Source organism: Cibotium barometz, chromosome 24, assembly GCF_041138505.1.
Source record: "Cibotium barometz isolate CiBa-2024 chromosome 24, ASM4113850v1, whole genome shotgun sequence".
Lineage (NCBI taxonomy): Eukaryota > Viridiplantae > Streptophyta > Polypodiopsida > Cyatheales > Cibotiaceae > Cibotium > Cibotium barometz.
The window spans coordinates 4,498,134-4,512,198 of record NC_141069.1 but is presented as its reverse complement, the minus strand read 5'-3'; the positions used below and the strand labels follow the sequence as shown (position 1 = coordinate 4,512,198).

The 14,065-nt window shown below is 41.1% G+C and overlaps 1 protein-coding gene across 2 annotated transcripts; it reads right to left on the bottom strand.

The window, feature by feature from the left end:
- Positions 1–8,663: 8,663 nt before the first annotated feature.
- On the bottom strand, positions 8,664–11,793 carry LOC147624822 (uncharacterized). Of its 2 annotated transcripts, none has more exons than XM_086818044.1 (4): positions 11,603–11,793; positions 9,828–10,054; positions 9,449–9,512; positions 8,664–9,209 (listed from the first exon to the last, which is right to left on the bottom strand). In XM_086818044.1, the coding sequence occupies exons 2-4, from the start codon at positions 9,968–9,970 to the stop codon at positions 8,925–8,927; spliced, it is 492 nt and encodes a 163-aa protein (XP_086674170.1). In that variant the 5' UTR covers positions 9,971–10,054; positions 11,603–11,793; the 3' UTR covers positions 8,664–8,924. The 2 variants fall into 2 exon arrangements, with proteins under 2 accessions (XP_086674170.1, XP_086674171.1); XM_086818045.1 differs by lacking the exon at positions 11,603–11,793 and adding an exon at positions 11,114–11,221.
- Positions 11,794–14,065: the final 2,272 nt, after the last annotated feature.

Genomic DNA, 14,065 nt, shown 5'->3' with positions numbered 1-14,065 from the left:
GTTCCCATGTGTCCATCAACTTGTCCATGTGTCCAAGCATGAGTTCCATCATGTGAAAAGAGCTCGGAGGGCCAAATAGTTGCATTCCCTCCCTCTTATATCACAGTTGTCCTCAACTATGGGATACAAATATTCCATATGATCATGGTACTAGCCCCATCTGGTGCTCTTGTGCATCTAGTCTTTCCTTATATATATGTGGTGCCTTTTGCTCATCTGGCAACATCCTTATGCCTTTTCTTTGATCGATGTCCTTGTTCTTGATGGTACATCTTCATAGCCTGTCAAATGTGTTAAACATAATAAATGCATACTTACCTTCTACATCTTCATAGCCTGTCAAACGTGTTAAACATAATAAATGCATACTTACCTTCTACAAAAACTATACATAAGCTAGTCAACAAACAAGTATGCATCATTTACGTCTACTCGTCGGTATACTCCAGGTACTGGCTAGGTAGTCTGGAGCCGCCCAGTGGACTATCACATGCCATAAATCCAAGCATTGTCCACACATCAAAAATAGCACACAAAGTCAAAGAAATTCAAACATACATCAGTATGCAATGCACAAGTAAAGATCTTGTTGTTCATGGATTGTCCTGTCTCATTTCATCACGAAAATCGTGCGCTGAGCCATCTCGTTCTTCTGAGGGAAACCGCTCAGACTGTCGCTCAAGGCCATCTGGTCACTAGGATCACCCGATATTCTTCCATAGTCATCTGGGCTATCTGTTTGCTTGACCACCAGACTATGTAATCCAATAGTCATTTGGGCCATCTGGTCCGCAATGACCGCCCGAATATGGAATCCAAAAATATTTGGCATCATTGTCGTCCACTGGTTCTTGCCTCCCATATACAAATCTTGCTCTTTTGGGCTTTCGGCCATCATTGCCACCCAAACTAGAGCATATCCAATTAACCATAACAAAGCAAGATAATGATCAATTCCATTTCAGTATAAATATATACAATGAAGAGGGCTAGAGGTACAATCCTTCCCTCTCAAATCTGTCTTGATCACAAGACGTTTTAAGCCTGTACTTCAAATACATCGGGACCAACTGCTTGCTCATAAACTTGAAGAATATCTAGGTAGTCCTTGAAGTACTCTTCTAGCATCCATCCATAGGCGAATAGTTCTTAAACTTCAAGAGGAATTTCATGACCACTGTCTTTCCTCTTTTTCTCATAGAATGGAATACAATCTGTTTCAGCTGTAAGATTTCTTCTTGTTCTTCCACTTCTAGTGGATCCTCCAATTGAATACAATCTGTTTCAGCTGTAAGATTTCTTCTTGTTCTTCCACTTCTAGTGGATCCTCCAATACAGGCTCCTCCGAGGGTAGTCCTATAGATGGCTTCAATAAGCTGACATGGAAGGCATTATGTATCCTCCAATGATCTGGAAGGTCCAATCGATAACATACATCGTTGATCTTCTTGGTAACTTGAAAAGGTCCATAGTATCTGGGGGCCAACTTGGGTTCCTTGTGCTCCTTATCTTTAGACTTAGTCTTGCATTTTCAAATGGCAATCAGACCCAATCCCCTTCTTCAAAGGTGACATTCCTTCTGTGTTTATCTATAGCTTTCTTTTGCTTAGCTTGAGATGTCTCAATAGCTCTTCGAACCTGTGCCATTAGGAGAAATATGGACTCTCCATTTTTGCCTCTTAAGGGGTTTCTCTCACTTCTCTCTCTCTCGAAAAAGATTCTAAAATAATGTTATAATATTAGCTCTTGTAGAATCAAGGAGATCTCTTTATATTGTTTTTAAAAAAGATTCACCTATTATTTTATTGTAGGACCACGTGTCCTCAAAGTTCTCAAATCTGAAATAATAATATTCTCTTTGATCTAAAAACGTGAAGCATCTAAGATGTGACACTCTTAAATTCCCACTTGACTTTTCAGCTTCTAAATCCTTCCAAATAGATTGCATTTACGTATTTCAAAATGGGAAAAGTTAAAAAACGGAATAGGGCGATTTTAGTTTGCTTTGATGAGATATTGCTTTAGGTTTCTCACTTTCCATCCTTTGTACAGAGAAAATTCAAATCTGTGTTTATTTTCTTTAGTAGGTATGCTCAAGAGCTTTCTTTCCTTTCCTAAACCACATTAATGAGTTTAGATATTCTCAATCCTGGGGTTTCTTCTCTTCTGTAGAGCAGAGAAATTGAAGGGTAGGTTGATTATTTGGTGCCATTTAGTTGGAACCACATACTCATCTTCCCCTTCAATCATCTTTCTATTCATCAATCTTTACAAAAGAATCAAAGAACAAGAGAGCAATGGAGGTATGTCCATCTTGTTATCTGTTATGTTATTTTGTTATGTTGAAGTTATATCTGGTTAAAGTGTTCAATAATGTTATTTCTGGTTATATTTTTGAGTTGTACAAATGTATAAAAGCTACTTTTTTGTTAATAGTTATATTTTGTTCAGAGCTAATTTTTGGTTAATAGTTGTGTTTTGTCCAAATGCTAATTTTAGGAGGCAAGCCAAAACAAGAAGAGAGTCACTTCCAATTGGAGGCCGAGTACGCACCGCTAGACAAGAGAATGGCAACAAGTAGAAAGCAACTAGAGATAATGCAATAAGAAAGAAATGTAGGGAAAAAACATGTCAATCTTTGGGTTGAGGGGTGTATTTATCCACCCGATCCAATTACCCAAACACCTCCACAATTTAGAGGGCTTACATCTTTCATTAAGTATGTGTGTGAAGGTAATGCAGGGTTATTGGGATACACTAGGAGGCTAGCAATGCTTCCTCATAGTGTTTACACGTCTGTTCGGCGCACCGTGATGGGCATGGATGCAAGGATTAAGGAGCTCGCAAAATCACTAAGTGAAAAGGAGAGAGAGAATCAGAGTCTGCAAGATGCGATGCATGTTATGGAAAATGCGGTGCATATTGTCGAGGTAGACAATGCAAAACTACATTGCAAAATGCAGGGTTTGGAGAAGGACAACAAAAAGATGGCAGCAATGCTTTCAAAGACTGTTGTTGCTAGACCCTCAACGAAAACCAAACAAGCACGTGAGTGTGTGAGGTTGCTCAAACCACTTCATGAGTTGACCAGAGGGAGTGGGCAATATAATCAGCGTGTCTATGCACAATGTGCAAACATGAAGAATATGTTTTCCAACCCAAGTGAAGAGGTTGTTGATGCAATTGCAAAGGTCTTAATAAGCAAAGGTATGGTGAAGTATGCATTGGAAAACCCCAAATTCAAAACTATTGGTGATGATGTTGCAAGAGTACACTTGAAGGAGGTAAGTAATACCTTCACAACAACTACATATGCTCAAGGCATATGTGACAAGGTAGGGATTAGCTCCGAATCTTATGCTATGATTTATAAGCAATTAGATTATGCAGGGTTTAAGGCTGTTCTTAACAAAAGATGGGTGGTGCCCATCCCTAAACCGTTCCATCATGTAAAGCAAGCACGAAAAGATCTTAATGCAAAAGTCTTAGACACAATTGGTGAGCCAATGCATTTGGAACATACTTAAATGCTTAAGTCTGGATCAAAGCAAGTGCCCTTCAAATTGCATGTAAACAATAACTTTGTATTGAATGTATGCAAGCAACAAGCAGCAATGGTAAAGTTCTACAACATGTCTATCGAAGAGTGTAGAGGTAAGCTTCAATTTGTTTTGAAGCTTGATGAGAGTGAAGTTGTTAAGGGCCAAAAGTTTGAACGTGTTAGCTTGACACTAATGAATAGGGCGTTGGATCCCAGCATCAATTCAAAACATCCAAAATATTTAAGTGTGCAATCGGAGAATAAAATATGGTAGCTTGCTACATTTGAGGTACCAAAGGAGGACCATGAAGTACTTAAGATTTTTTTTTAACTTAACAAAGATATCAGATATTGTACGACGGCAAAACAATGGTGAAGCTTTGCATGTCGATGGATTTGGTGAATACAAGGTATAATGGCATCTTACTGGCGATTCGAAAACATTGAAATGTACGTTTGGTGTTTCAAATTCAGCATCAATTGAGTTCCCTTGCTTATATTGCATGCAATCCAGGAAAAAAGGCAACGATGGGAAGAAACAATGGATTGCAAGGACGACAACGTGGTGCTCCAACACGTAACTAGTGTGTTCAAAGAAATGGAATGTTGGTGCCATTAGATCCTAAAGTGGGATCCTATTTTAGAAATACCCTTAACAAGGGTCCACTTTTGCACCTTGCATTGCATAGTAAGGATAATAGAGAAGTTGGTGTTTGAGTACATGTGTTTTGTCTAAAAGATGCAGTCTGCTTTAGATGCTAATGCAACATGCAAGAAGGTAGAACAAGTCTTGTCTGATGTTGGATTGCACCGAGGCCAAGTAGAAATAAAAAAGGACGAGAAAAAGTCAAGAAAGAGTGGAAATTTGCCATGCAAACCGTGTTTTGGGGGAGCGAAGGCTAGGAAATTCTTATCTCCACCACGAGATGAAGATGGTAAGTTGCTTGTAAAACAACCAGAGAAGTACGAAGCATGGAAAAAACTACACATGGTTGTCCGTGATCGGAGCAATGGGGGACACATGCGGATAGCAAAGGCAAATGTGTGGATTGCACTTGATATTTGCACCACTTTTACAAAAGATGACATTCAGTTCTGATGATGCAAATGCATTTAAAGAGGCGGTTGTAAACTTTCATAACTCGATGACAGAGGCATGGACTTCAAATTGCATTACACACTATATGGTCAAAGTGGTCTCCATTTCATCTTTACAATTAAATTGTGAATGTAATATTTTGAGTTTAATTGTGGATCTGAATGCAGCACATACTTGAGGCTCATGGTCCATACTTTGCTGAACAAGGAAATTTGGTGATATGGTCCACACAAGGCATGGAGCGATCTCATTGGCAAGCTCATGCGGATTCCAAAAAGCAACGGCACATGGAGGTGGAATCAATGATTCCAATCCTATGAGGCAATTACTCCAATGATGGTATAGGAGAATACAGATAAGATATGAGGATAAATTAATAAAGTCCAAATCCTAGTTTACATGTCTATCATCCGTAGTATCAAAGGCCTGTAGGGCCCTTGTCCTAAGGCTCGCGCGTATAGAGGCCTTCTTTTTTTAATACCAAGTCTATACGTGAGCCTTAGGACAAGGGCCCTACAGACCTCTGATGGGGTTGATATTTTATCTAAGAGGTGCTCCATGATACTTATATGTACATATAAAATTAGAGCCCATTCTCATAAGGAAAACTATTTTTAAAAATTAAAAAGTATAAAATTTATGTACTGAGCTAATTTAGAAAATATATAAATTTTCATCTATAATTATGAAAGTAACCCTCATTTCACCTCATTTATCTCTCTCACCTCCAAGAGCATGGCTCGTACCAAGCAAACTTCTAGGAGAGTTTGGCCCCCCAAGGTGGGACGTGGAGGAGTACCCCCCGCCCCCAACCCCACCACACAACAGCAACATCGCAAGCGTATGCGGAAGCTTGGCACTGTGGCTCTCCGTGACATTAGAAAATACCAAAAGATGGTGAACCTGCTCATACCGAAGTTCTCCTTCGGACATTTTGCAACCATATGTCCCTTCTTCCCACATTGGAAGCATTTACCCTCTTTGACATAATCTTTAAGTTGCTTGCGCGATAGCTTCTTTTGGTAAATTGGAGGTTTATCCTCATTCTTGTTCTTCTTTTCTTCTGAGGAAGCTGCATCTGATAGAGCGGTTCTAGGGGCAACTTCTCTGTGTCCTCCATGGGTAATAGATCGGGTAGCTTTGGATCCCTCTCCAATGGTCACTCCTTTAGTGCGTAGGTATGCTTTGACGTCTTCCATTCCTTCGGCTTCAATGGCATGGTCTTTGATGAAGTCTTCGAACATTTGAGCTCTTATGTAATCTTGTTCCTTCTTGGCCCTCCAAGCTAGGAACTCTTCATCTTGGAGAAACTGTCTGAACTTCTAAAAGTCTAGATATTCTACTGATGTCATGGCCACGGTCTTATGAGAGAGAGATTCGCGGCCTTGGTTCCCTCCGAGAAGCTCAGTGTTGGCTTCATAGTTGTTCCGTTCTTGAGGCCCTTGATCTCCCTCTGCTCTTGACATGGCTCTGTCACCCCAAGAAAGGTTTCTTCAAGAGAAATCCTTGCTCTGATACCACTGTAAGCCCAACAGAGCGTGCAGTGATAGATTCAACTACGTGTCCAAGAGATATAGATAGAGAGAGAAGGAGGAGAGAGAGAGATATAGGGTTTTACACAGTACACCGCACTAAGTAGGGAACAAGCCCCGCTCACTTTTCAAGAATTTATTTCAAGAGAAATCCGTGGGCTTTTCCAAGCCAGGATCAATACAACAAATGAATACAATATCAAACAAATATGTCCATGACGAGGCCGATGCTAGAGTCGACGTCGTCGAGGCACAAGGTCTCTGATGCGGAGCACACCACAACAATGAAGATGGTCTTCACACACTCCACGATCTCATTCAGAGCTTCAAGCCGTTTTATGCTTGAAGAGGGTCCTACTTTTTGCCAAAAGCTTAACCATGCTTTTTTCTCCCTTTGCTTTTTCCTTTTACACTTTAAACAATAAAATATTATTCAAATAAGACCAACTTTTCAAAGTTCTTTTATGCTTTGCTTTTCTAGCTTTAGGGCCCTAGAGCTGCTTTTTTGAAAAAGCGGCTTTTAGCTTTTTGGTCCCGCTCAGTCTCCTCTTGCCATTCGTCACAAGTAGGTCATCATCAACTCTAGTAGGAGCTTCACCATTTGGTATGTGTGATAAATGATCAGCCATGACATGCTTCTTGCCAGGCCTCACGACAACCATAAAATCAAATTTCGCCAATAGTCCCACAAGAACACTACAATCATGACCAGTCCACGCCTTCAATACTTCATCTAGGTGGCATGCCAACATGGCAGTCACCACAGAATTGCAAATTCTTCACAAGGCATATAGTTTTCCCTTGAGATGTGTCAAAAAGGGTACCGGAAAGTTGGCAATGGCCAACTTGACATAATGAACACGAAGCACACATCCATCATCAGAAATGATTCATGCCACGCAGAAAACTCTTCCTATGGATGAACGTTACGCATATACTGGAATATGTGCAGCAACAACCACCATGGGCTGAGTCTTCTGGGTAGTATGTGTGTATACATGAATGGCAATTGGTTGGTAGATTATTGGGATGTTACTCTTGGATGTTTCGAGGGTAGAATCCCTGACTCACCTTATGCAACTAGGTTATTGAACGACTAGAAGTTGGTTCTTTATCACTTGTGTTGGTCTAGATGGCCTTCAAAAAGAGGGAATTTATCGGCTGCTTAGAGTATTCACTACTGGACTCCAGTTTTCCACAATCTTTGGCTATGTTTGTTTCCCGGTCTTTCTATTCCCACAATTTCAAAAGCCTACATATCGCTCTTACCTCCCCCCCATGGATACAAGATCATGCTAATCAGCTATGGGCAAATCTCTGAAATGGTGGAAAAAGTGCCTTGAACACACATGCAAGAGCACGTTGCCATGGTTTTTTTTGGAAATGGTTTGGTTAGAGCCCTGCCCGTGGGACAAATTATGGCCAAAAGAAAAACAGATTCTCCTCATATTGCAGCAGATGCTCTTGCCCTCTGAGACGGTGCCACATTTACTTTGGAGTTGCCCTTTTCAATACATATGCATTTACCTTGGTATTGCCGTTCTTGTGCACTTCTTCTTGTCAGGATATCTTAGAGCACATGTCCCCCACCATATCTTCCCAGGCATTTCTTGTTATTTGGCCATATCCCCAGAGCAATTGCAGGTTTTTCACAATCTCTCATGTGGAGTCAATTTTGGGCTTTGTGATCCATATGGCACATGTAATTAGCTTCTGTTTTATCAAGCCACAGTTGACATGTACACCTTCCAAAAATCAGTGCAGCCCCTCTAAGATATACTCATTCTCCTGGAAATCTTTCTAACTTGCAATTGAAAGTGATTTCTCATCGTTTCTAAATCGAGTAGTAGCTAGCTATTCCTCACTGGAGGAGCTGTGAACATACCTTACATTTTCTAATGTGTGTGTGTGTGTGTGTGTGTGTGTGTGTGTTGTGAGAGAGAGAGAGAGAGAGAGAGAGAGAGAGAGAGAGAGAGAGAGGTCATTTAGGTACTGATCATGAACTGACTATACTAACATTGTCAAGTCCTGACATTTGAATCATGTCAAACGGTTGCCACAGCCTCTCCATGAGTAGAGAAAGTTCGAAGGTGCAACCATTCTACTATTGATAATAGTAGCAGGTGCACCGCAACCCTTGCTCAACTCTTGTGCTTACAATGGCAAAAAGTTGTCAAAACATAAGCAACAAGTTCAACAAAAGCCACTTGAAGCAGGCTTGTGATGCACACATATTAAAGCCTACACTTCAAAAAAAAACCTTTGATTGTTTAGTCCAACTCAAAATAGTTGTGGCATATACATCTGAAGAAAGACCCCCCACATCAAACCAACATTTTTTGAAGCGTGGATAAAAGAGGCCTTAGTCTAAGTCAATACGATGGTGACATCAAACCAACATTTTTTGAAACTCAACCTTATGCAAACAGCACACTGCATATTGACCTTTAAGCCTCACTGTACCGCTTTATGCACAACAACACATGCCAAATTTGAAGAGCACACACAATCGTTAAAGTCAATATAGTTCAATTTATCTTGCAACCTAAAATGTAGAGAAGGGGTCCCATTTACAAGTAGAGGGAAATTAGGTAACCTCTTGGGAAAGCACCCTCTGCTTGTGATCGCAAAAAGTTTGGAGATATCTACAAAGGCAGCTTTGCTTAGTGCGCCTTTCATATCGCTACAGTTCTTGCGTAATTTTGTGAACCCAAAAGTATGCCATACATATGACCGTACACCATCAACAATCCTACGCAAAAGCAGGTACTCCCCCAGCATCAGGGGTTGAAGATGCAAAGCCCTCAATGCGCACAAAGGGTTTCGACCCATAAGACATGCCACATGTTGATTTCTTGTATGGCAAATTGCCTCCGGATCTGCAGGAGAAATTTTGAGGAAGAAACGATGGTGGGGGTATACCTTTCTTCTGTGTGAAATGTACATCATGTATAAGAGGATTGCTTGCTCGGCTTGGAGGTGATCCATATGAGAATGGTGTCAAACCACTTGAACTGCCAACATCTCCTAAACAAGCCTGGGCATATGACAGACAGCACTATGTCGGAAAGCCCATTACGAAAAAATATATAAATCGTGTTACGTGGATGTTTATAATTACTCACATCTTGAAACTATTCACATTACTACAACCTTCTGCCCCACACTATGAATCACCCAACAAGGAAGAAGAGGGCAGCTAAACAGAAGTGCTTGTGATCTTTTCAAATGTCATTTGAGACACAAAAAAGCATTGTCATGTTTGAAGAGACTTACCTTACCCAAAAGAATCTCCAATATCTCGTGCCCTGCTTCTCCTTCAGCAGGCAAAGAAGTATAACTGCATACATAATAAACTTGTAAACAGAAGGTCCAAAAAGAAAAAATATATTTTTCATTATGTGTTTTTTGAGTGTGAACTTAACTTTCCTACTTTGTGTTGCCTGTGTTTTAATAACTGAATTTCTCTCTCCCGTTCATAATTATAAATTACTCTTCTGGCCTTGAGAGGTAACACATATACACATTCGCAAACGCACACAGACATACATGCATACATATTCATATTCCTACAGAGACACACACAAACACATATGCATTCTGCTACCATCTCCAGTCTCAAGTTTCATGAATCAAAAAGTCAAAAAGCATGTACCTTGCTAACTTCCTTACAGGTTTGCAAATCTCTATATCCCCTGCACCAATCCTCACAGTAGCATGGCATGGTCTTGGACAGGCAAGCTCTTTGTTTCCCATGTCCTTGCAAAGAGCAAGTCTGCTTCTGATGCTGTGGTTCATATCTCCAGCACATTAATGTACAGCGACCAAAATTAATGCTTGGGTCCCCAAACTTCAGCTTTTTTAAGATGAGACAGGCATCACCTGCACCATTTTAACAAGCCAATCAATATGGGCAAGATCTAGACTACTTTGTTGAAGACAAAAACAGCCCACACAAATTCTATGCATCTAAAGCTGTGAAACATGATGGTAAGTGTTAATCATAGGTATAACACCGAATCATGAAGCCAAATTACCAGCATGATATCAACCTTGATTGGGTCCATTAAGGTTTCTGCCTAATATGAGAATCTTAATGCATGGAAACATGCATAATCGGCTATTAAACATAATGTAAGGGTACATTTACAGAAAACTACTCAACAAAGATTCACATGATGTCATAAATAACATTGTGGGCCTGTTCCGAGGACAAAGAGACCCACCACAATGCACAAGCTCTGAAGAGAAACAATCGTGTGAAAAGTGCTAAGCCTTGTTTTGCTAAAGCTTCAAGAGACGTGTGTGTCACATGTGCAAGACCTAAAGAGGCATGAAGGATGGCATTGTAAAAGCTTAAATCCTGGAAAAACACACCATCCACAGAGTACATCATAGGGTAATAATATAAAATATATCATTGGCCACATAGGGTAAGGAATCAAGGGCTCTCCTCTGGTCACATGCAGGTATGGTATCAAGAGCTCTCCTCATCACATTCACAAGTCCTTAAGAAAAGATAATGATGTGCACAAGGTATCAGAGACTCATGGGCTTGCTAGAACGTTGAAAGACTTGGATCTTGGGCTAAAATAAAAAGTTCAGAATTTTCCTTTCAATCAGGACAGAGGACGCACAATTTCACCAAAACTAGCCGCTAATGAATGAGCAGGGGAGATTTCGTGTGCTTGAGAGAGTCTTACTGACATGTAAAGAGGGCCGTTTATGCAGGAAAATTCTTGTATATCAGTGCAAGAGCCAGAGGGCCTTATTGGCCTTCAGACCAGGTAATTAATATGCAGAGGATATTAAGAACTCATGGCCAGGGAAGAGCCTTGCAAACCGTATGAATCTTGGGCAAATTTTAGAAAAAAAAGCGAAATAAATTCATCAAGGCAGGCCGTGGCAAGGGAATACTCTGAGTGCTTAAGAGATTCTTACTGGCATACAAGGAGAAGCGTCTTCGTAATGCACTCCCCTTCAAATGTGCAGACTCCAAAAGGAGCAGCGGGCAGCGAGGGGAAAAAGAGGCAAGAGCATATGGAAAACTGAATAGCGTTTGCAAAGGCCCAAAACAAAGAAGCCACTAGCCACTGAAGCTCAGACGCTCAAACTCAGCACAGGGAAAGCCTTTTGTAGTGCTAGAGAAGAGAGCCCCCTCCCCCATCCCCAGAGTGATTTCAAATGATGAATAGTTTAATGGGGAGGAGACAGGAAGACCAGTTGGCGCACGATTACAGATTATTTATAATGTGCACACACGGGACAGACAGGGGAAAGAAAGGATCTCTCTCTCTCTCTCTCTCTCTCTCTCTCTCTCTCACACACACACACACACTGGAAAAAATGGGTCTAGCCTAGGTGAGAGGGGGGATCTCTCTCTCTCTCTCTCTCTCTCTCTCTCACTGCAAAGTCAAAATAGGTACCAACCTGTGAAGAGGCCCCTTCACGAGATGCCGCAAGATGAAACAGAGAAAAATCGCCCCCAAAGGCCAGCATCAAAAGACGACTCCCGAGTGCCCCCCTGCCCCTCCCACGATTTGGGCCCCGAATCAGGACCGCGGTAGAGGAGCAGGAGGAAGAGGAGATCCCCCAATGTGAAAAACGAATAGAAAAATGTAGATGCTAATAAATATAGCTCATTTCTCATCTCATTTCATCCCATTTCCTTTCCATCTCATGTCATCTCATTTACCTTCATCCACAATGCCAACATGATTAGAGACGCACCCCATGTATTTGCTTCTAATAAAGAACTTGTAAGTGTATATCATCTTTAAAAAAAACAACTTGCTCTAGAATGTTTTCACCCCACTTTTGAGGCAAGTGGGCTCACATTGCGTTCATTTACGACACTTGGAGTCGAACTAGGTTGACGCGGGTATTGTAACACCACACTGGGCACACACACACACACACAAAGTGCGATAGGCCTGAGTGCACACCCCTCACCTGGGAGACGTCGACCTTGACCATCTAGGCTATCATTTGCTATGGTTAATTTTCACCCCACTTTCTTTTCATCCTAACTTACCTTGATGGATTTGACGCTTTTGCATAGGAACCCAATGCCAACACCATAAGAGACCCAAAGGGATTTGATCTCGTGACCTCCATAGGGATACTCGAATAAACAATGTTGTTGCCATCACAATGTTTTGTCTCTCTCACCCACTTCGTGACTCTTGTTTTTTTGTGCTTTTTGTTGGAATGTTTCTATGTTTAAGGACATTGTAAAATGAGAAAAAATAAGACATAGAAGGCCAAGCATAATCAAAAGAGAAAATGCTATTCTACATCCCCATTTCACATCTCTCCTCAACTAAACTAGGTATTTCACCTCTTAGAATAGATGCCTTGGACAAGGTGGGTGGACCTTCTATCTTGGACATGACCCCCTTTTCAAGAAAAAAACTCTCTCACATCTCAAATTTTGTACATGCAATAAGGTACACACGTGTTAATGGCAAAGTAAACCTCACCCCACTAATACATGACCAAAACAACTCTAGTGTGTGTAGTTTAAGTGGACCAAGTCCTAGCAAGCGCCGTGTAAACAAGACTCGATAGATAAAACAATGTTTACAAAATTAGCAATCTTTGTGAACATGTTTGGCCTATAGCTGCTTATTATTGCACGCATGCATTAGGCTGCTTTCACAAACATTTAGACAACTTCAACCTATAGATCCACGCTTCTGACAAATTCTGCCCACTTCTTTGTGTTTTTGTTCGACTAGGGTTTTGGTGTGAATCTTGAAGGGACCCCCCTAATTTTTCACTTATAGGGCTATTTTTTTACCTATGCTTACCACATGTCAATGGTCATGTTGACCATGACCATTCACCCATTATCAACCAGGCTTTCATGCAATGTCTACAATAAATTAGTGCTTTTTGGTACTTTTAGTTGTAATAAGTAGTTGACATTACCAACTGTATTTTGGGCATGCCCAACTACAAGTAGGAACAATCTAGCAGGCATTCATAGCAATATAAGTAAGTCATGGGTGTTTGGTCATCCAGTGGCCACCCAAATGTGGACACATGGCCAAGTATAAAGCCAATTGTAAAAGGTTTTGGTCATTCTCAATACAGTAGCTTCTGGTGCTTTCTTCTCTCCTTCTCTATTCCCTACTTTACTCTAGATGCGTGCATGCATGCAAGAGAGCTTGTGAGCTTGAGTGTGTGAAGTGAGTGAGAGAGTGAGTGAGTGAGTGACTGAGAGAGTGCTGGCGAGATAGGTGGGTGTGCCAGTGACTGTGCCGCCGACAACCCAACCCTTTCGAGGCGCTTCCACGAGGATTGAGATGCAAATCTCAAGGCCACAAGGTGAGTGACACATCTCGACACTCCATATTAGTGTTGCAACTTACTATTGTAGTGTAGAGTACACCTCCCATGACCATAGCCCCATGTTCCATCTCTGCTTCTCTCGCACGAGGGTGATAGGGATAGCGTTGAACGCTCTTGGTGCCATTGTCATGGACTCAAGCATTGGCTATTGCTCATTTGTGCTCAACAACTCAATATGCATCTTTAATTTCTTAATCTTAGCTTAATTTGGTAGAGAGAGAGAGTGTTGCCATGCACAAATTCAGTAAAATAATGGACAAAGCTCACTCTACCTGTCTCAAAATACCTTAGCTTATTGAGAAATAAAATTACATGAACATGTAAGAATAGAAGATGCATGACACACACATTGGGTACAATCTCCCTCCACTTGCTTGATGTCTCACGCTTTCAAGCAAGTGTATTTAGATATATTATTTTACTAGCCAAAAATGACTTTTACACTCCACTTTGGGCCTTGCCCCCCCAAAACTTTAGGAAAGTGTCATGCATGAAGTAATGTGAACCATCTTTGGGCCTTGACTTTAGCAAAGTGTC

Bases quoted from the DNA above. Each gene is read 5' to 3' on its own strand.
- LOC147624822 (XM_086818044.1), bottom strand. From the start codon at position 9,970: ATGAACCACAGCATCAGAAGCAGACTTGCTCTTTGCAAGGACATGGGA. The intron at 9,513-9,827 runs GTACATGCTTTT...TTATGTATGCAG, and splicing joins CCTGTAAGGAAGTTAGCAAG to TTATACTTCTTTGCCTGCTG. The intron at 9,210-9,448 runs GTAAGTCTCTTC...TCATATGCCCAG, and splicing joins TGGAGATTCTTTTGGGTAAG to GCTTGTTTAGGAGATGTTGG.